The sequence below is a fragment of the Nicotiana tomentosiformis genome, chromosome 12, assembly GCF_000390325.3.
Source record: "Nicotiana tomentosiformis chromosome 12, ASM39032v3, whole genome shotgun sequence".
NCBI lineage: Eukaryota > Viridiplantae > Streptophyta > Magnoliopsida > Solanales > Solanaceae > Nicotiana > Nicotiana tomentosiformis.
Genome location: NC_090823.1, coordinates 33,676,746 through 33,697,677, shown reverse-complemented (window position 1 = coordinate 33,697,677; position 20,932 = coordinate 33,676,746). Strand labels below are relative to the sequence as shown.

The 20,932-nt window shown below is 43.1% G+C and overlaps 1 protein-coding gene across 1 annotated transcript; it reads right to left on the bottom strand.

The window, feature by feature from the left end:
* Nucleotides 1-147: 147 nt before the first annotated feature.
* LOC104112638 (MLO-like protein 1) lies at nt 148-3,842 on the bottom strand. The gene is made up of 9 exons (XM_070190319.1): nt 3,762-3,842; nt 3,560-3,634; nt 3,194-3,321; nt 2,551-2,600; nt 2,227-2,267; nt 1,101-1,310; nt 836-903; nt 594-654; nt 148-500 (listed from the first exon to the last, which is right to left on the bottom strand). Exons 1-9 carry the CDS (start codon nt 3,840-3,842, stop codon nt 258-260), a joined length of 957 nt encoding a protein of 318 aa, XP_070046420.1. The 3' UTR covers nt 148-257.
* Between the last annotated feature and the right edge of the window lie 17,090 nt (nt 3,843-20,932).

The window sequence follows — 20,932 nt, the reverse complement described above, 5'->3', positions numbered from 1 at the left end:
ATTAGTTCATACAATAGATTAATTAGAGGCTCAAAGTTTAGTGTCTAAAGCTTTAGACGTAAAAATAGCATGGGCTAGCTAGCTTTCGGGCCGGTCATTCAAAGAGATTAGGGAAGTTGTTCAATACGTTTCTGACAATTCTTCTCTTTCTTGGGTTGGTATATGTTTACCCTCTACTGTAAAAGTGAAAGTTCCTCACTTTTACAAGGCTTCTTTACAGTTTAACAGCTTTGAAAGATGGGAGAAATGTTGTTGGCTTAATTTAATTTTGAGTTGAGTTGGCTGGCTGCGGGCCTAATTTCGCCGGCATTGCCCTCTTCCAATGCAAATTCCTGTATTTCTACTTGTGATAACTGCACAGCCATAGTAGAAGGGGATGATTCTTTATGTCCAACTTGGCTGGAGCCATTGACAGCTCTTCTTTTAGCCTTCTTAGCCCAAAAAACAAGCCCGTCTTGTATATGTTCGTCGAATATTTCTTTCTTGAAGGAACTTCCCATCTTCATTCATGCATCAATAGTACATTAGGAGAAGTTATAAGTAAAACATTTCAGACAAACCAAATAGTAAATATATGGTCGAGGATCGATCACCTGGGTGACTATTGCATACAGCGGCAGAGTACTATAACTGCAAAGGAATTGAACAAACACCCTGCAGAAGCACCCAATTAGATATGTCAATCTTTACTTCTAAATGTTGGTTCATACTCTGATCATATTAGATTTTTTTTCACTTAACGCTTAAATGATGTGTTGTCTCTGTTTATATTTGTGATCCTCACGGTTAAATTTTCCTCTGCTAGAGGAGAAAGGAGGAGGAAGTTATTACTTACCCTATGACAAGTCTTGGGATGATATAACCAACTTGTCCCATAATGCAGGAGTTAAAATGATATTGAGCCTGTCAATGAAAAGAAACCCCTAAAGCAATTGCTACGTTAAGAGTTTAATGTTATGTTGTTAAGATCTATGTTGTGCGGACTCTTCAAAATGTAGCCGTACCCGTGTCGGATCCTTAAAAAATGCACTACTTTTGGAAGATCCGACACGTATCCGACCACATTTTCGGAGAGTACGAGCAACATAGGTTAAGATTACCCAAATCCAGAAGAAAAATGCAATCTCAAAGGAGTTCTGGATAAGGATGATATGAATGAGGAGTAGAACGATTCGCGGCCTATGAAACCAGAAGTGGTCATCTGATGGTTTCACAACCAAATCTCCTTCAACTGCTACATGCTTTGCTGCAACCTCTCCAGCAAGTTGAGTTATCACATGCTCTAGTTTAGTCCCCACAGCTAGCAAAAGCTGCATATATAATACACAATCTTTCTTTTAGAATTTTCAGAGGGTAGCTAGGGATGTAGAAAACAGCATCTTTTGAACAATTGAATCTGAAGGACTATTCATATTCTGAAGGGGAGCCTAGGCGTAACTGGTAAAGTTGCTGTTATGTGACCAGGAAGTCACGGATTCGAGCCGTGGAAATAGCCTCTTGCAGAAATGCAAGGTAAGGCTGCGTACGATAGACCCTTGTGGTCCGGCCCTTCCCGGACCTATGTTGCTCGGACACTCCGAAAATGTCGCCGGGTGCGTATCGGATCCTCCAAAAGTAGTGTATTTTTGGAGGATCCGACATGGGTACGGCAGCATTTTGGAGAGTCCGCGTAATATAGCCCCGGACCCCGCGCATAACCGGAGCTTAGTGCACCGGGCTGCCCTTTGACTATTCATATTCTAAGAATGGTGACTAGCAACTATGTTCTGATTTCTAAAGCTATATATATTGCCATGAGGTCAGAGGCGGATCCAAGATTTAAATTTTATGGGTTCAATTTTAAAAATTTTAACATTGAACCCATTACATTTTTAAAGTTATGGGTTCAAATCTACTATTTTTGTAATTTTAATGAATTTTTACTTACAAATTTCTACTTCGCGTCGAAAATTATGGGTTCAGTTGAACCCGTAGGTAGTACATTGCATCTGCCTCTGCATGAGGTACAAGCAGAGTTCTAATATATGTTCAATACTAAGGAGTCTATCTTACAAAATTTCTTGTCCTTCTATTAACACATGAACATTGAACAGATGAAACAAATGGATCCATTTATGATCTAGTATAATTATCCGAAGCATCAAGAAATAAGTTTGGACCATAATACTGCTAGTAGCTCAAAGGGACAAAGATTAGTAGTTTTTAATACTACTACTAATTACTTACACCAAAGGGAACAAATGCTATCCAAAAGTATGTGTGCCAGCCTACAAATAGAAATTGAGAGAGAAATAAGAAACATATAGATGGGAGAAAACAGAGGGGGTGATGAATCAAAAATAAGTTGTTACTCTAAGCTCAAGATCAAATGCATTTATGATATATGTTCGCACAGACTCTTTAAATTGCTGCTGCACCTGTGTCGGATCCTCCAAAAATGTGTTACTTTGGAGGATCCGACATGTACCCAGCGACATTTTCAGGGTGTTCGAGCAACATAGCTTATGATAATAAAGAAAAAGGGATGAAACAGTAAATGACATAGCTCACCATGAACATTAAGCAATAGGAACAAGACCACAAATACCCAAAGATACCAGCTGCACAAGTAAATGTAAAATTTTAGCAGGTTGAAACCTAAACATGAACTAATTGCCCGTTTGGCTTAGCCGACTAGAAGCAACTGATAAGCATCAAGTACTGAAATGCAATTTTAAGTGCCGAAGCTAATTATATAAAGAATCGGTTACGTGTTTGAATAGAAATGTTAAACTGACAATACGTTACATTAGAAAATTGAGGATGTTGGTCATAGAGGAAAAAACACGGTTAACCTCAAAGCATTGGCGGATCTACATGGAACTATACCCATTGTCTTTGAACGCGCTTAGTGGATTTACATAGACAACATCGAAAATTTTAGATAAGTATTGAGAGAGCACCCATTACTAAATTCGTTTTTCCTTTTCTTTCGGAACTTTTATCAGCGAGCACTCATGACTTCGAAATCTTGGATCCGCCGCTGCCTCAAAGAGGAGCTTCCAAGTTGCTAGTACAAAAGATGGGAAAACTTTTACTTTAATTAGGGAAATGTTTTTATGCTGATAAAAATTTCAAAATCTATGAACAATCTAATACATGATTCCTTGTTTTTTTTCCATTTTGTTCACTTGGTAATCATTGTTCAACTCACCTAATCCCAACAACTTTCTTGAAATCCGCTTCAAGTACACATTTCATATACTTGTGAAAATTGAACTTCGGATTCCCCTTGCAATGAGTCTGAGGTAAGATTAGCAAAAGTTGAGCTTCATCAGATAACTAAATATATTAAATCACTATAACGTGTGCTCAGTGGCGGAGCCACATACACCAAAGGGGTGTCAAACCGACGCCCATTCGCCGGAAAATTTCATTGTATAGCTAGGTACTTTCTTTAAAAATATTTTTATATACTATATAATGACACCCCTTAATTTCATGATGTATTTCTTTATGTTTTGACTTCCCTTAATGTTAATCTTGGCTCTACCACTGCGTGTGCTTAATGTAAATGTACCATAATGAGGCCAAGCCTCAATGTTGTATAGTCTGATTTTGTGACAAATCCAAAAAATTGCTTGACGAAAGAATGCTGAGAATCAAGAACCAAAATAGAGATTTGTAAATGTATAGAAGTAGAATCTGAAATATGCAACCTGCTGAAATACACAACTTGTCATTCTCCTGAATTGGTGATATACTAAAGAAATTGCACTTACATATACTGACAGTATAAAAAACTCTAGACAATCACTGTAATGAACCTGCTGTACAAATGTAAGAACTTTTTTTAGCTTCATACCAACTAGTAAAGCATGGTCTTAGTTTAACTACCATACTTGAGTAATAAGACATTGAATATACTCACATACACATACACATCATCAACACACACACATATATATATATATATATATATATATATATATATATAATTGAAAATAAGCATAAAAGGATGGAAGGGGAGCCTTGGAGCAACAGTTAAGTTGTCTCCGTGTGACCTATAGGTCACAAGTTCGAGCCGTGGAATCAGTCACTGATATTTGCATCAGAGTAGGCCGCCTACATAATACCCCTTTGGGGTGCGACCCTTTCCCGGACCTTACGTGAACGAAGAATACTTTGTGCACCGGCCTGCGCTTTTTAAGCATAAAAGGATGCTTAAGAAAGAAGACTTCTCCACTTACCAGCCAGCTTAATAAAGTTGAACTTTTGCCAAAACCTAGAAACCGGCCCTTGACAAAATCATGGTCTTGGACATGTGTAACTTTGGAACAAATTACTGCAGTCATAATATACCCTCATTAGAATGATGTAAAAGAGAAATTACTCTAGGCTGATATCGTTTCATTATGATGAATGATGAATACACTATTAGTGCAATTTAACTGGTCATAAAAACTTATTATTATATTTTCCTGGTTATCGTATCAGGTTTGCTACAAATAGTCAAATATTGTTATGTCAATTTAACGTGATGATGTTAAAAAACAATATACTATCAATGCACAGAACTTAAACTCTGAGTTGTGAGTACTGTTACGCGGCGCCTTCCTGAAGTTCCTTGGAAGGGCGACGTAAGGCTAAGCAACCGATGTCAGTGCAGTTGCTATGCGCTAACTGAGGTCCTCGCCGTACGCTAGACTAGATTGTCAGTGCCGTACGGGAAAACCAATGTCGTGTTCAATTGAGCAGCGGAAAATGAGCAATTGATGATGAAAGCTGATGATTGTATTGATGATGATGATGAAAGCTATTACAAGATGCTATGCGGTGTCGGGGGGGAGAGACACCAGTACAGAGAATTGTTTGAATGCTTGAATGTTTGAATGCTTTGGTCCCCCTTAATAATGCTTAAAAAAAAAACCAAAGTTACATGAGTTGACCTAAGAAAGCTGTAGAAGCACACTGAAAATGAATGAAGTAAAACTACTCTATAATTACAATGGAAAGGACTTAGTCTTCTATGGAAGCAAGTCTGATGGCAGCAACTTTGTCTTGAGCAACAGGGTCTGCGCGCGCATTGCTGTGGGCGCGCGCGGCACTATTTGGATCTGCCAGCGGCTGGGCGCTGGTGCTTGGCATTGGGTCTGCGCGCGGGGCACTGTCTGGGTGTGCGGCGCTGATGGCAACATGATGATTTGTGCGCGCGGCATTGTCGGTGCGCGCGGCACTGATGGCATTGGCCAGCCGCTGGGCGCTGGCATTGATTATCGGTGGGGCGACAGAGGCGCATGCTCGCTTGTCACTTGGCGCTGCCGAGACCACGGGGCCCGTGGCGCTAGGCATTGGGAGGCTTGCCGGGATGCCACGGGGCGCGTCCAAGGGGTCATGGGTCGATGATAGAAAGCAGCCCATGACATTCTCCCCCACCTGAGTTGGCGACATCCTCGGAGCCTTACCTGCAGGATGATGATGATTGGTCAGGCTCTTGACGGCTGGGAGGTCTATTCCCCTCGGTGCTGTGAGATGTCTTTCTGAATGATCTTCCATGCATTTCCGAATTGGCTCGAGGCGGATGACATGGAAGACTGGATGGATTTTCCACCAGGCTGGTGTGTTCAGCTGGTATGAGGATTTCCCGATGCGCCTTTCAATGGAGAAAGGCCCGATGAGGTTTGGCAATAGGCGAGGATCTTGGGTCCTCTTTGCAAACAAGTTCCGCCTCGGGGTTCTTACCATCACTTTGTCCCCTGCTTGATGTTGGGCAAAGTGAAGGTTTCGTTCGGCATGCCTCGTTGCCCTGTCTTGGGCCCTGACAAGATAGCTCCGCACTATCTTCAAAGTATGTTCCCATTATGTGGAGAAACTGGCAGCTCGATGAGATGATGGTGTGTTTGGTGCATTCACATTATGTGGGAGTAGCGGTTGCTGTCCGGTAACAATTTCAAAAGCGCTTTTGTTTGTATGGGCGCACTTTTGGGAATTGAAACACAGCTGAGCAGCATCCAGAAGCTTCACCCATTGAGTTTGTGACCCGGTAGCAAATTGGCGGAGATATCCTCCAGCATGTCATTGAACCGGTCTGTTTGATCATGTGTTTGCTGATGATGATGATGGTTTGAGTTGTAACTCAATTTGGATCCGAGGCAACTGAAGAGTTGGGTCCAAAACTTGCTAGTGAAGCGTGGGTCGCAGTCACTGATGATGTTGTTGGGCATACCCCAATGTTTGACAACATGGGAGAAGAAGAGTCGAGCTGTTACTTCTGCCGACATGTTCTGTGGGGCTGCGATGAAGGTAACATACTTGGAAAACAAGTCTACTACCACCATGATGGTTGCATGATTTCCGACCTTGGGTAATCCTGTGATGAAATTCAGGGAAATGCTTTCCCAAGGTCTCTGTGGGACAGGTAGCGGCTCCAAGAGTCCCGCTTTTGCTGGGTGATCCGACTTGGCCTTTGGGAATGCTTGGCAAGTCTTCACACAATGAGGGGCGCCATGAGCTGTTGGGCCCGGATGATGTGATGCCTGTTTGATGATGTTAAGGGCAGCCGGAACTGTGGGTTCAGGTCTGTTGGTTCCCTCCTTAAACTGCATGGCCGTGATGTTTCCAGCGGCCATCTTCTTGGATATGCATGGTATGGTGTGGGGTTTGGCCCCTTTGTCTCCCATCATTAGGAGCATGTTGGCATATGGTACTGGGATGGTGTTGGTCTGCCTGAGGAATTCTAATCCCACTATGAGTTCGAAGTCATCGATGATAGCTATGCGTAGGTCGAATATTCTCTTGTATGGGCCAAGTTGGATTTGCGCTTCTTTGGCTATTCCATTCACTTGCTGAGATGGAGAGTTGATAGCCTTGACACGACCCTTGCATTTTTGCACTGCTAGACCGAGGCGTTGCACCTAAGTTGAGGCCAGGTAGTTGTGGCTAGCACCCGTGTCTATCAATGCCCGAATAGGTCTGCCGTTTACTTTCATGTCAACGAACATTAGGGTCCTCTTTTGTGATGTGGGAGGCCTTTCGTCCGCCTTTCCTTTCCCTTTCTTGTCGATTGGGAATGCCTTATTCTTGGGGTTGCCAGTGCTGGTTCCCGCCAAGGTATCATGAATGGAGCCGACAAATGCGTTGAAGGCACCTACTGGATCGGTGCCGTCTGGGTCGTCAGCATCTGATTCGTCATCGTCAACAGTTTGTTAAGCATTGACTTGTATGTTGGGGCATTGATTGTTCCAATGTTCCCCTCTGCAATGACAGCATTCTGATGGGGGATTTCTCCCCTGATGGTTGTTGACTAATGCAGTAGTGTTACTGCTTGAGGTAGGAGTCTTGGATCTGGATGCACCTCGATCTCCCCCGTTTCTGTTGGGGCCACCGTTGCTAGGTTGGCTCCCGTTGTATCCCCCTCGGACAGGCGGCTGGGGCCTATCCTTCTGAGTTTCCAACTGATAATCCCCAAGGCACTCAACAACTTGAATGGCCTTGGGTAGGGTATCTACCCGCTGTCTTTTCAGTTCCATACGAGCATGAGGTTTCAAACCTTCTATGAATGCGAACACCTTGTCTTTGTCCCCCATATCCCGTATGTTTAGCATGAGTGCAGAAAATTCACGCACGTAGTTCCGCACCGACCTGGTGTGGCGGAGTTCACGCAACTTTCTTCGTGCATTGTATTCCACATTTTCGGGGAAGAACTGTAGGCGTATGGCGGCCTTCAGTACTGCCCATGTCTGGAGAGTATCTTCACCGGCCCTGATGGCTTCGTATTTGACTCGCCACTAGAGTTTTGCATCGCCTTGAAGATACATGGCAGCAGTTGCTACCTTTTTGGATTCTTCCAAATGTCCAACGGCATCGAAGTATTGTTCGATGTCGAAGATGAAGTTTTCCACTTCTTTAGCGTCCCGGGCTCCGTTGTATGGCTTGGGCTCCGGAATTTTGAGCTTTTGTGGAATGGGGCCAATGTTCATGGCACCCTGATGTGATTTTCGCCCCCTTTGAGCAAGCTTTGTAGTGCAGCATTAACAACATTGAGCTGGCCTGTCAAGTTGTCTATGGTTTGCTGCATGACTGTCAGTCTGTCTGCCTCTAGTTCCTGATGGGCTAAATCCTCGGCACGATCCTGTTGGAGGTCCTCGAATTTGCCATGAATGTTGGTTGCCTCGACGGCAGCCGTTTGTCGGTCTTCCTCAGAGTCTTGACTAATGTTTGCAATGTCATTTTCGGCCTGCCGCATTCTGCGTTCCAGGTCATCCAACCTTTGCACTAGGTTGGTTTTTAGATCAGGCAACATATCCACGATGGGCCGTAATGCGTCAGCCGTCTCTTCTAGGGTCGTGATTCGATCCCCATGATTCACCATGGTCAGAAATGGTGATGATGATGCCAATGAGTTCCCTCGTCCGATGTCGAGCCTAGGCTCTGATACCAACTGTTACGCGGCGCCTTCCTGAAGTTCCTTGGAAGGGTGACGTAAGGCTAAGCAACCGATGTCAGTGCAGTTGCTATGCGCCAACTGAGGTCCTCGCCGTACGCTAGACTAGATTGTCAGTGCCGTACGGGAAAACCAATGTTGTGTTCAATTGAGCAGCGGAAAATGAGCAATTGATGATGAAAGCTGATGATTGTATTGATGATGATGATGAAAGCTATTACAAGATGCTATGCGGTGTCGGGGGGGAGAGACACCAGTACAGAGAATTGTTTGAATGCTTGAATGTTTGAATGCTTTGGTCCCCCTTAATAATGCTTAAAAAAAAAACCAAAGTTACATGAGTTGACCTAAGAAAGCTGTAGAAGCACACTGAAAATGAATGAAGTAAAACTACTCTATAATTACAATGCAAAGGACTTAGTCTTCTATGGAAGCAAGTCCGATGGCAACAACTTTGTCTTGAGCAACAGGGTCTGCGCGCGCATTGCTGTGGGCACGCGCGACACTATTTGGATCTGCCAGCGGCTGGGCGCTGGTGCTTGGCATTGGGTCTGCGCACAGGGCACAGTCTGGGTGTGCGGCGCTGATGACAACATGATGATTTGTGCGCGCGGCATTGTCGGTGCGCGCGGTACTGATGGCATTGGCCAGCCGCTGGGCGCTGGCATTGATTATCGGTGGGGCGATAGAGGCGCATGCTCGCTTGTCACTTGGCGCTGCCGAGACCACGGGGCCGACCGTGGCGCTAGGCGTTGGGAGGCTTGCCGGGACGCCACGGGGCGCATCCAAGGGGTCATGGGTCGATGATGGAAAGCAGCCCATGACAATACTTATGCAAACTTCGTATCGAGTGTAGTGCAAAGGGAACTATACTAATAAGAAATATATGTAAAAACTCAACAGCCAATGGACATTACCTTCTTCTGGATCATATTCCTCTTTCTCGATAGAATCCTCCCAAGATTTTCACTGACGTAGCTATGTAAATAGAGCAAGTTCATTTTTATAAGTAACTAAGATGCATAATGAATTCAGAAAAATAAATCAAGATGATTAAGAACTTACCTTTATACCTCCAAATAAAATTGTGAGAGCTCAGAAAGTAACATGTGAAACTGTCATGACCCGAAATTCCCTACTGACGGGACCGTGATGACGCCTAACATTTCACTTGCTAGGCAAGCCAATGTTAGAGAATCATTAAACCAATTCCTTATTTCTATTCAGTAAATAACAATAATTAACTAAGATGAAATATAATAAGTACGAAATAATATCAAAACTGTATTAATTACTACCACCCGGATCTGAAGTCACAATTCACGAGCATTCTAAAATTTACTACAAGTAATAGTCTGAAAGAAATACAACTGTCTGAATGAAATAAACAGTAAAACAAAAAAGATAGACGGGGACTTCAAGGTCTGTGAACGTCGACAGATCTACCTTGAGTCTCCGGACATCGGACCAATAGCAAAATCTCAATCAACCCGAGCCGGTACCAAAATCTACACAGAAAGTGCAGAGTGTAGTATCAGTACAACCGACCCCATGTACTGGTAAGTGTCGAGCCTAACCTCGACAAAGTAGTGACATAGATCCGTAGTTTCCTAGGTTTGGCGGGCTATTACCGTCGATTTGTGGAGGGGTTTTTATCCATAGCAACCCTGTTGACCAGATTGACCCAGAAGGGTGCCCCGTTCAGGTTCTCAGACGAGTGTGAAGCGAGCTTTCAGAAGCTCAAGACAGCTTTGACTACGGCACTGGTATTGGTGTTACCCACAGGTTCAGGATCTTATACAGTATATTGTGACGTATCTTGTATTGGTCTGGGTGTAGTATTGATGCAGGGTTGCAAGGTTATTGCATATGCTTTGCGGCAGCTGAAGGTTCACAAGAAGAATTACCCTGTTCATGATCTAGAGTTGGCGGCCATTGTTCACGCGCTGAAGATTTGGAGGCACTATCTTTATGGCGTGCCATGTGAGGTATTCACGGATCATCGGAGCTTGCAATATTTTTTCAAGCAGAAGGAACTCAATTTGAGACAGAGGAGGTGATTGGAACTATTGAAAAACTATGATATTACCATATTGTATCATCCTGGGAAGTCCAATATGATGGTCGATGCTTTGAGTAGAAAGTTAGTTAGTATGGGTAGCATTGCTTATATTCCAGTTGGTGAGAGGCCTCTTGCATTGGATGTTCAGGCCCTTGCCAATCAGTTCGTGAGGTTGGATGTTTCTAAGCCCAGGCTTGTTCTAGCTTGTACAATTGCTCGGTCTTCTTTGTTTGAGCGCATCAGAGATTGGAATGATGAAGATCCTCATTTGCTTGTACTTAGAAACACAGTGCGGCACGGTGGTGCCAAGCAGGGTACTGTTGGAGATGACAAAGTTTTGAGGATGCAGGGCCGTATTTGTGTGCCTAATGTGGATGGACTTCGTGAGTTGATTCTTGAGAAGGCCCACAGTTCCCGGTATACTTGAGGAGGCCAACTCTCGACAGCATGAGTTGGGTATGCGGGTCAAGTTGAGCACAACATTCCATCCTCAGACGTACGGGCAGTACGAGCGCACTATTCAGATCGTGGAGGATATGCTCCGCGCATGTGTTATAGACTTCGGGGGATCGTGGGATCAGTTCTTGCCCCTTGCAGAGTTCGCCTACAACAACAGTTACCAGTCGAGCATTCAGATGGCTCCCTTTGAGGCATTATATGGTAGGCGGTGTCGGTCCCCAGTTGGGTGGTTCGAGCCGGGAGAGGCTCGTTTGTTGGGCACTGACTTAGTACAGGATGCCTTGGATAAGGTCAAGATTATTCAGGATCGACTTCACACAGCTCAGTCCAGGCAGGAGATTTATGCCGACCGTAGAGTTCGTGATGTTGCATTCATGGTCGGAGAGAGAGTGTTACTTCGGGTATTACCCATGAAGGGTGTAATGAGGTTCGGAAAGAAGGGAAAGTTGAGCCCTAGGTATATCGGACCTTTTGAGATTCTAGATAGAGTGAGAGAGGTGGCTTACAGGCTTGCGTTGCCACCTAGTTTAGCAGTTGTTCATCCGGTATTCCACGTATCCATGCTTCGAAATTATCACGGTGATCCGTCCCATGTGTTATATTTTAGCTTTGTCCAGTTGGACAAGGATTTGACTTACGAGGAGAATCCGGTGGCAATTTTAGCCTGGCAAGTTCACCAATTGAGATCAAAGAGTTACCCTTCAGTTTGAGTGCAGTGGAGAGGTCAGCCTATTGAGGCAGCTACTTGGGAGTCCGAGTCCGATATGTGGTGTAGATATCCTTACCTTTTTACCAGCCCAGGTACTTTTCTATGTCCGTTCGAGGACGAACGGTTGTTTTAGAGGTGGAGAATGTGATGACCCAAAAGGTCATCTTATGTTTAGAATTCGAATTTGTGCTCTTAAGCCTTAAAAATCTCATTTTACCCTCCTCGATTTACATGCGCAGTCCGAGCATGTTTCCGGAAAGCTTTATGTTAAAAATTGATGAAAACAAAATTTGTGCCTTAAAAGTTGATTTTATTTGACTTCGGTCAATATTTTTGGTAAAAGAGCTCGGATCCGTATTTTGACGGTCCTGGTAGGTCCGTATTAAATTATGGGACCTGGGCATATGCCCGGAATCGAATTCGGAGGTCCCTAGCTTGAGTTATGAATTTTTGATGAAAATTAAAAGTTTGGAAATTATTTATTTTTAAGAATTGATTGATGTTTGGCATTATTAGTACCGGGTTCGTATTTTGGTTTCGGAGCCCGGTGGAGGTTCATTATGATATTTAAGACTTGTCTGTGAAATTTGGTGAGAAACGGAGTTGATTTGACGTGATTCGGACGTCCAGTTGAGAAGATAGGAATTTTAAAGTATTCTTGAGAATTTCGTTTGATTTGGTGCTAAATTCGTAGTTTTAGGTGTTATTTTGGCGATTTGATCACGCGAGCAAGTTCGTATGATGTTTTTAGACTTGTGTGCATGTTTGGTTTGGAGCCCCGAGGGCTCGGGTGAGTTTCGGGTAGGCCACAAGATGTTTCGGACTTTGAAAATCTGGTATTTTGCTGCAGCAGGTGTTCTGGCAGGTCCTTCTTCGCGTTCGCGAAGGTACTCTCGCGAACGCGAAGAGTAAACTGGGCAGCTGAAGTTTTCTTCTTCGCGAACGCGAAGTCTTAGTCGCGAACGCAAAGCGATGGGGGCGTTACCCTTCGCGAATGCGGCTAGCTCCTCGCGAACGCGGCCAGCTCCTCGCGAACGCGTAGTGTTAGGCACACCTATGGCTGTCCAACGGAACGGGATGGGACGGGACGGGACGGGACGATATTTAGCCGGGACGGTGGCAGAATGGGACGAAACGGGACGGGACAAATGGGACGAAACGGTAGTCCCATCCCGTCCCGCTAACAAACGGGACGGGACGGGACGGACGGTAGGCCCATCCCGTCCCGCTAACAAACGGGACGTGACGTGACGGGACGGGATGGGACGGGACGGGTTCGCGGGCCATAAGTGTCGTTTTAAAAAAAAAAATATTTAAGCATTGAGTTTGGAAACTGTTATTCTTTTGACAATTACTAAGTTTTTAATGTTTGCAACAACTAGTTTTTTGAGTTATTTAATAAACTTAAAAATTAAATGGAAATTAGGAAACTTAGTAGAGAATTATAAAATATTAAAACAAAAGACTTGTAATGAAATATTCTAGTAATTATAAATTTATAATAGAGTTATAATTTATTTAATATAATTTCAAGCCACTAAGTAACTAAGTAAGAGTGTAAGACAATTCATAAAAATAATTCAACGCTTAGAGCTTTTTATTTTATTAATAGAACTTTCAAATCTCACATACAAATATAATTCTTTTGAAGAGCACCTAATCTACGGCTCTACGCAGCCACCTTCTAGGAAGGGTTCTATTTGAACTAGGCCTCTTAGTAGCCAATTACAAATTATCATACTAATATTTGTAAGCTCCTATATAACTTCGTTGTAAGTTGTAACTTATCTATAATTTCTCTCGGACATTGTTCTTGAATTGACAATGTTGATTGATGTTCCATGAGTTCCATGCCGTCATAGCTCCCGGTGCTAAGTATCTCATTGTATTCTTCTTCTTCTCTAGTTTCACCACTTGGTGTTTCCATAGATTTATATTTATCAATCATTGATCTAACATAAGAATATATGTTAGCTTGACAATCTTCGAGAGATGGTTGTTCATTTTGTTGAAATGTTAAATTCTCATAAATTTTACGAACAAGTCCATTTGCACCTCTTAATTTTAAAGATGGGTTAAGTATAGTAGAAATTAAATAAACCTGGGGAATAGGAAAAAAATACTTTTTAAATTTTGCAATCATTTCATTAATGGTCGGTGCATAAGTTGGATTAATTTTGCAATAATTTCATTAAGCTAGTTGTTGTAGTTGTGTTAGCACTTAGCAGAAGCATAATCTAAGGTGATAGTTAAAACTTTATCAATGATTCCATAAAAATAAACAATTTATAGAACAGTAGTTGCAATATATGCTCCATTGTATCTTGAATCAACAAATTTATAACCAATAATACGTTTTTGTATGTTTTAGTGATGATCAACCAAATGACATGTAACAGTTAAATAATCACGACCATTAGGATTATGACCTATATCATATGTGATAAGCACTTTACAATCTAAGTGAAACAATACACAACGAATATACTGAAGATATTCGGTTTGAAATTTAAAAATATCATTTCTAACAGTGGTCTTAGGAAAACCTTCAAAAGCAAGATTATAAGTTTTTTGTATATAATGCACAAAAAATAGGACGCGGGACGGGACGGGACGGGACAGGATGGGACAAGATGGGACGGGACAGGCGGGACAAGCGAGACGGGACGGGACGAAATGGGACGGGACAAACGGGACGAAATGGCCATCCCGTCCCATCCCGTGCCCCGTTTAACATGGGCCCATCCCGTTTAGAATTAAGTGGGACGGGACAGGACGGGATGGGATCGGGATGGGACGGGACGTCCCTTCCCGTTGGACAACCTTAGGCACACCTGGGGAAGAGTCGATCGTTCCTTCATTGCGAACGCGAGCAATGTCTCGCGAACGCGAAGGCCAGGGGGTAGCCTACTTGAATGCGAACACGGTCTCGCGAACGCGACAATGCCCTCGCGAACGCGATGAACACTGTCGCCCAACACTTAATAGAATCTAAACACGGGATTTAGCCAAAAATTCATTTTTCTCAAAAACCAAACGGTGTGAGGCGATTTTTCAAGAGCCATTTCATCCCCAAAGTGTTGGCAAGTGATTCTAAACCATTTTTTTTCAATTACCCATTACATTTCTTGAATTATCAACCTAAAATCTAGGGTTTTCATGGTAGAATTAGGGGTTAGGGTAGAAAACTAGGGATTTTGGAAATTTGGGAATTTAGACCTCAATTTGAGGTCGGATTCCAAAACTAATTACATATTCGGGTTCGGGGGTGAATGTGTAAAAGGATTTTGGTCTGAACCTCGGGTTTTGACCAAGCGAGCCCGGGGTCGATTTTTTGACTTTTTGGAGGAAAATTCGGGAAATTTAGTTTATGCAATATAATTTATTCCTTTAGCAATATTTGATATTATTGAGTCATTTTTGAATAGATACGAGTGGTTTGGAGGTGAATTCCAAAGAAAAGGCTGTGATTGAGAATTAAGTGACCTTCGGAGCGAGGTAAGTGTTGTGTCTAACCCTAACTTGAGGGAATTAGGAACCTTAGATTATTTGCTAAGTGAAATTCATGTGAGCGGCGTATATGTGAGGTGACGAGTACTTATGCGCCGCCAATTTACCTGTTTTCCATGTTTCTTCCATTTTTCTTATATTGTGTCTTCCTATGCCTAATTGCTACATGTTTATACTAGTGTTGTTAAATTGATCGTCATTATCATGTTTATGGATTTTCTGTTGGTGATTGAATATTTAAAAGTTGATATTTGTATTGCGGAATCAAATGTTGAAGTAAGGTTTGTACTTGTTATTCTATCTCCCTGTTGTTATTTATGCATTGCATTATGGTAAAGGAGAGTGTTAATGCACGAAGGATGATGTCGTGCCATGATATGAAAGTTAATGTACGAAGGGTGATGCCGTGCCATATTGTGAGTGTTAATGCACGAAGAGTGATATCGTGCCATATTGTGAGTGTAAAAGCACGAAGGGTGATGTCGTGCCATGATATGAGAGTTAATGCATGAAAGGTGATGTCGTGTCGTTTCTATTGATTTTATGGTGAGATTGAGAGTAAAAGCATGAAGGGTGATGCCGTGCATTTTTTCTTACTGTATTCACTATTCATGTTGATTCATGGTATATTGACTGCTCCGATGATCATTCTATTGTAGCTCTTTATCTTGTATCCCCCTTAGTATGTTCCCCTTCCGACATTTCCTGTTTAGTTCTTCATTTCTGTTATTTGTATATACACTGTTAAATTGTACAGGTTGATTTGTAAGTGCCTTGCCTTAGCCTCGTGATGTGGGTCTAGGCCAGTTCTGAACTGCCTCAATCTTCTTAGGATCCACCTAAATACCATCTGTTGATACAACATGACCCAAGAAAGAAACTGAACTCAACCAAAACTCGCATTTTGAGAATTTAGCATATAACTGACTGTCTTTCAGAGTCTGAAGAACGATCCGAAGGTGCTGCTCATGCTCCTCTCGACTGTGGGAGTATATCAAGATATCATAAATAAACACAACCACAAAGGAATCCAAGTAGGGCTTGAACACCCGGTTCATCAAATCCATGAATGCTGGTGGGGCATTTGTCAGCCCAAATGACATCACTAGAAATTCGAAATGCCCGTACCGAGTCCGAAAAGCTGTCTTAGGAACATCAAATGCCCTAATCCTCAACTGATGGTAGCCAGATCTCAAATCAATCTTCGAAAACACCTGGGCACCCTGAAGCTGATCAAATAAATCATCAATCCTCGGCATTGGATACTTGTTCTTGATGGTGACTTTGTTCAACTGCCGATAATCTATACACATCCTCATCGATCCATCTTTCTTCTTCACAAACAGCACAGGTGCACCCCAGGGCGAGACACTAGGTCTAATGAAGCCCTTATCAAGTAAATCTTGCAACTGTTCCTTCAATTCTTTCAACTCTGGCGGGTCCATGCCGTATGGCGGAATGGAAATGGGCTGAGTGCCCGGAGCCAAATCAATGCAGAAATCAATATCCCTGTTGAGTGGCATCCCCGGCAGGTCTGCAGGAAACATCTCTGGAAACTTACAAACAATTGGCACTGAATCCATGGAAGGAACCTCCGCACTAGAATCGCGGACATAAGCCAAATAAGCTAGACACCCCTTCTCGACCATATGTCGAGCCTTCACATAAGAGATAACCCTGCTGGTAGAATGGCCAAGAATCCCTTTCCAATATAATTGAGGCAACCCTTGCAAGGCTAAGGTCACCGTCTTGGCATGACAATCTAATATAGCATGATAAGGTGACAGCAATCCATACCCAGTATGATATCAAAATCAACCATATCGAGAAGTAAAAGATATATACGAGTATCAAGACTCCCAATGGTGACCATACACAAACGATAAACACAATCTACAACATTGGCATCCCCCACTGGCGTGGACACATACACAGGAGCACTCAAGGAATCACGGGGCACAACCAAATATGAAGCAAAATAGGATGACACATAGGAGTAAGTAAGCCCCGGATCAAATAGAACTGAAGCATCTCTACTGCAAACTGAAACAGTACCTGTGATAACAACGTCAGATAACCCAGCCTCAGTCCTGGCTAGGAAAGCATAACACCGAGGTTTGGCCCCACTACCCTGAACTACGTCCCTGGGATGACCTCTAACTGGCTGGTCTCCACCTCTAACGGCCTGACCTCCACCTCTAACAGTCTGGCCTATACCTATGGCTGCCTGACCCCTACCTCTGGCTGGCTGAGCATGTGGTGCAGTAACTGGTGCCGAAACCATGGAACGAGAACTCTGATGCTGTGAGCTGCTCGTTTCTCGAGGGAAAAATCTAGTAATGTGCCTTGGATCACCACAAGTATAACATAACCTCGGCTGTTGTGACTGCTGACCCTGAAACTGAACCTGTCGACCTGAATAACCACCCTGATAACTCTGGAGTGGAGGTGCACTAATAGGAGTAAGTGGTGCACTGTAAAACAGCCTGGGAGGATGGCCTCTACCAAAAGTACCCCTTCCTCTAGATGAGGCACCACTGAACTCACCGGAATAACGAGGTCTCTTGTCAGACCCCTGACCTCCCTGAGCAAGAACCATCTCGACTCGTCTGGAAACATTAGAAACCGCCTGAAAAGAAATCTCACTCCCAGTCTCCTTAGCCATATGCAATCTGATAGGCTAAGTAAGTCTATCAATAAACCTCCTCAACCTTTCTCCCTCGGTGGGAAGCAGAAGAATAGCATGACAGGCCAAATCCAAAAAATGGGTCTCATACTGAGTAACAGTCATATTGCCCTGCTGGAGATGCTCAAACTGATGGCGATGCTCCTCTCTCAATGTGATAGGCAGAAACTTCTCTATGAAGAGCTGAGAGAACTGGTCCCAAGTAAGAGCAGGGGACCCTGCCGGTATGGTCAACAAATAATCTCTCCACCATTTTTTGGCGGAACCAGTCATATGAAATGCAGCAAAATCGACCCTATTGGTCTCCACTATACCCATGTTTCGTAGAACCTCGTGACAGCTGTCAAGATACTCCTGGGGATCCTCTGAAGGAGCACCACTGAAGTGAACTGGGAAGAGCTTGGTAAACCTGTCCAATCTCCACAAAGCATTAGAAGACATAGCTGGCCCATCTCCGACCCGTGCCGCAATAACCGGCTGAACTAATCCGACTGGATGAGCTGCTAGAGCCTGATACTGGGGAGCTATCTGCTCCGGAGCGGGAGTAGTGGGAGTCTGGGCTCCTCCTTCAGCCTGAGAGACTGATGGTGCCATGGGAAATGTTCCAGTCTGGGCCACACTCTCCATAAGGCCCACCAAACGGACCAAAGCGTCCTGAAGTACTAGGGTGGCAATGAACCCCTCCGGAACTTGAGCTGGTCCGGCAGGAACAGTCTAGGCTGGAACCTCCTCGTCAAGCTCTATCTGAGGCTCCACTGATGGGGCTGCTGCTCGGGGTCTGCCTCAACCTCTACCCCGCATAGCAGCTGCCACTGGAGGCTCTGACTGCTGCTCAGCTGAGGAAGCGGTACGTGTTCTCTCCATCTGCGAGAGAATAAGAGTAGAAGAGTTCAATCAGTATTGAGAAAGCAACATCGCACGACAGAGAAGAATAGAAGTGAAAGTTATTCCTAAACTTCATAGCCTCTGGAAGATAAGCACAGACGTCTCCGTACCGATCCTCCAGACTCTACTAAGCTTTCTCGTGAATCGTGAGACCTAGGCAACCTAGTGCTCTGATACCAACTATCACGACCCGGAATTCCCCACCGATGGGACCGTGATGGCGCCTAACATTTCACTTGCTATGCAAGACAACGTTAGAGAATCATTAAACCAATTCCTTATTTCCATTCGGTAAAAAACAATAATTAACTAAGATAAAATATAATAAGTGCTGAATAATATCAAAACTGTATTAATTACTACCACCCGGATCTGGAGTAACAATTCACGAGCATTCTAGAATTTACTACAAGTAATAATTTGAAATAAATGCAACTGTCTGAATGAAAGAAACAGTAGAATAGAAAATATAGACGGGGACTTCAAGGTCTGTGACCGCCGACAGATCTACCTTAAGTCTCTAGACAGTGGACCAATAGTAAAATCTCGATCAACCCAAGCCGGTACCAAAATCTGCACAGAAAATGCAGAGTGCAGTATCAGTACAACCGACCCCGTGTACTGGTAAGTGTCGAGCCTAACCTCGACGAAGTAGTGACGAGGCTAAGGCAAGGCACCTACAAATCAACCTGTACAATTTAACAGTGTATATACAAATAACAGAAATGAAGAACTAAATAGGAAATGTCGGGAGGGGAACATACTGAGGGGAATACAAGATAAAGAATTACAACAGAATGATCACCGGAGTAGTCAATATACCATGAATCAACAGGAATAGTGTACAGTAAGGAAAAATGCACGGCATCACCCTTCGTGTTTTTACTCTCAATCTCACCATAAAATCAATAGAAACGACACGACATCACCTTTCGTGCTTTTACACTCACAATATGTCACGACATCACCCTCCGTGCATTAACTCTCATATCATGGCACGTCATCACCCTTCGTGTATTAACACTCCCCTTACCATAATGCAATGCATAAATAACAACAAGGAGATAGAATAACAAATACAAACCTTACTTCAATATTTGGTTCCACAATATAAATCTCAACTTTTAAATAAATACTCGATTACCAACAAAAATTCCGTAAACATGATAATGACGATCAATTTAACAACACTAGCATAAACATGTAGCAATTAGGCATATGAAGAGACAATATACAAAAAACGAAAGAAATATAGAAAAACAGGTAAATTGGTGGCGCATAAGTACTCGCCACCTCACATATATGTCGCTCACATGAATTTCACTTAGCAAATAATATAAGGTTCCTAATTCCCTCAAGTCAGGGTTAGACACAACACTTATCTCGCTCCGAAGGCCACTTAATTCTCAATCACAACTTTTCCTTTGGAATTCACTTCCAAACCACTCGTGTCTAATAAAATATGACTCAATAATATCAAATATTGCTAAAGGAATCAATTATATTGCATAAATTAAATTTCTCAAATTTTCTCCAAAAAGTCAAAAAATCGACCCCGGGCCCGCTTGGTCAAAACTCAAGGTTCGGACCAAAATCCTTTTACCCATTCACCCCCGAGCCCGAATATGTAATTAGTTTTGGAATCCGACCTCAAATTGAGGTCTAAATTCCCAAATTTCCGAAATCTCTAGTTTTCTACCCTAACCCCCAATTCTATCATGAAAACTCTAGATTTTAAGTTGATAATTCAAGAAATGTATTCGATAATTGAAAGAAAATGGTTTAGAATCACTTACCAATACTTTGGGGAAGAAATGGCTCTTGAAAAATTGCCTCACACCATTTGGTTTTTGAGAAAAATGAATTTTTGGCTAATTCCCGTGTTTGGATTCTGTTAAGTGCTGGGCGACAATGTTCATCCCGTTCGCGAGAGCACTATCGCGTTCGCGAAGAGTATAGGCTTCCAAGCCTTCGCGTTTGTGAGACCGTATTCGTGTTCGCGTAGGCTACCCCCCGGCCTTCGCGTTCGCGAGACATCTTTCAATGGAATCATGGATTGAGTTCATAATCATTTGATAAATTGATCATACTTGGATTATTTCCCACGGGAGAGCATGATATAATAATTACAATTGAGATATGATTTGAGTAACTCGATAGGTCATCTAGAGTTTTAGAACATAATTTTGTGTTTCATAG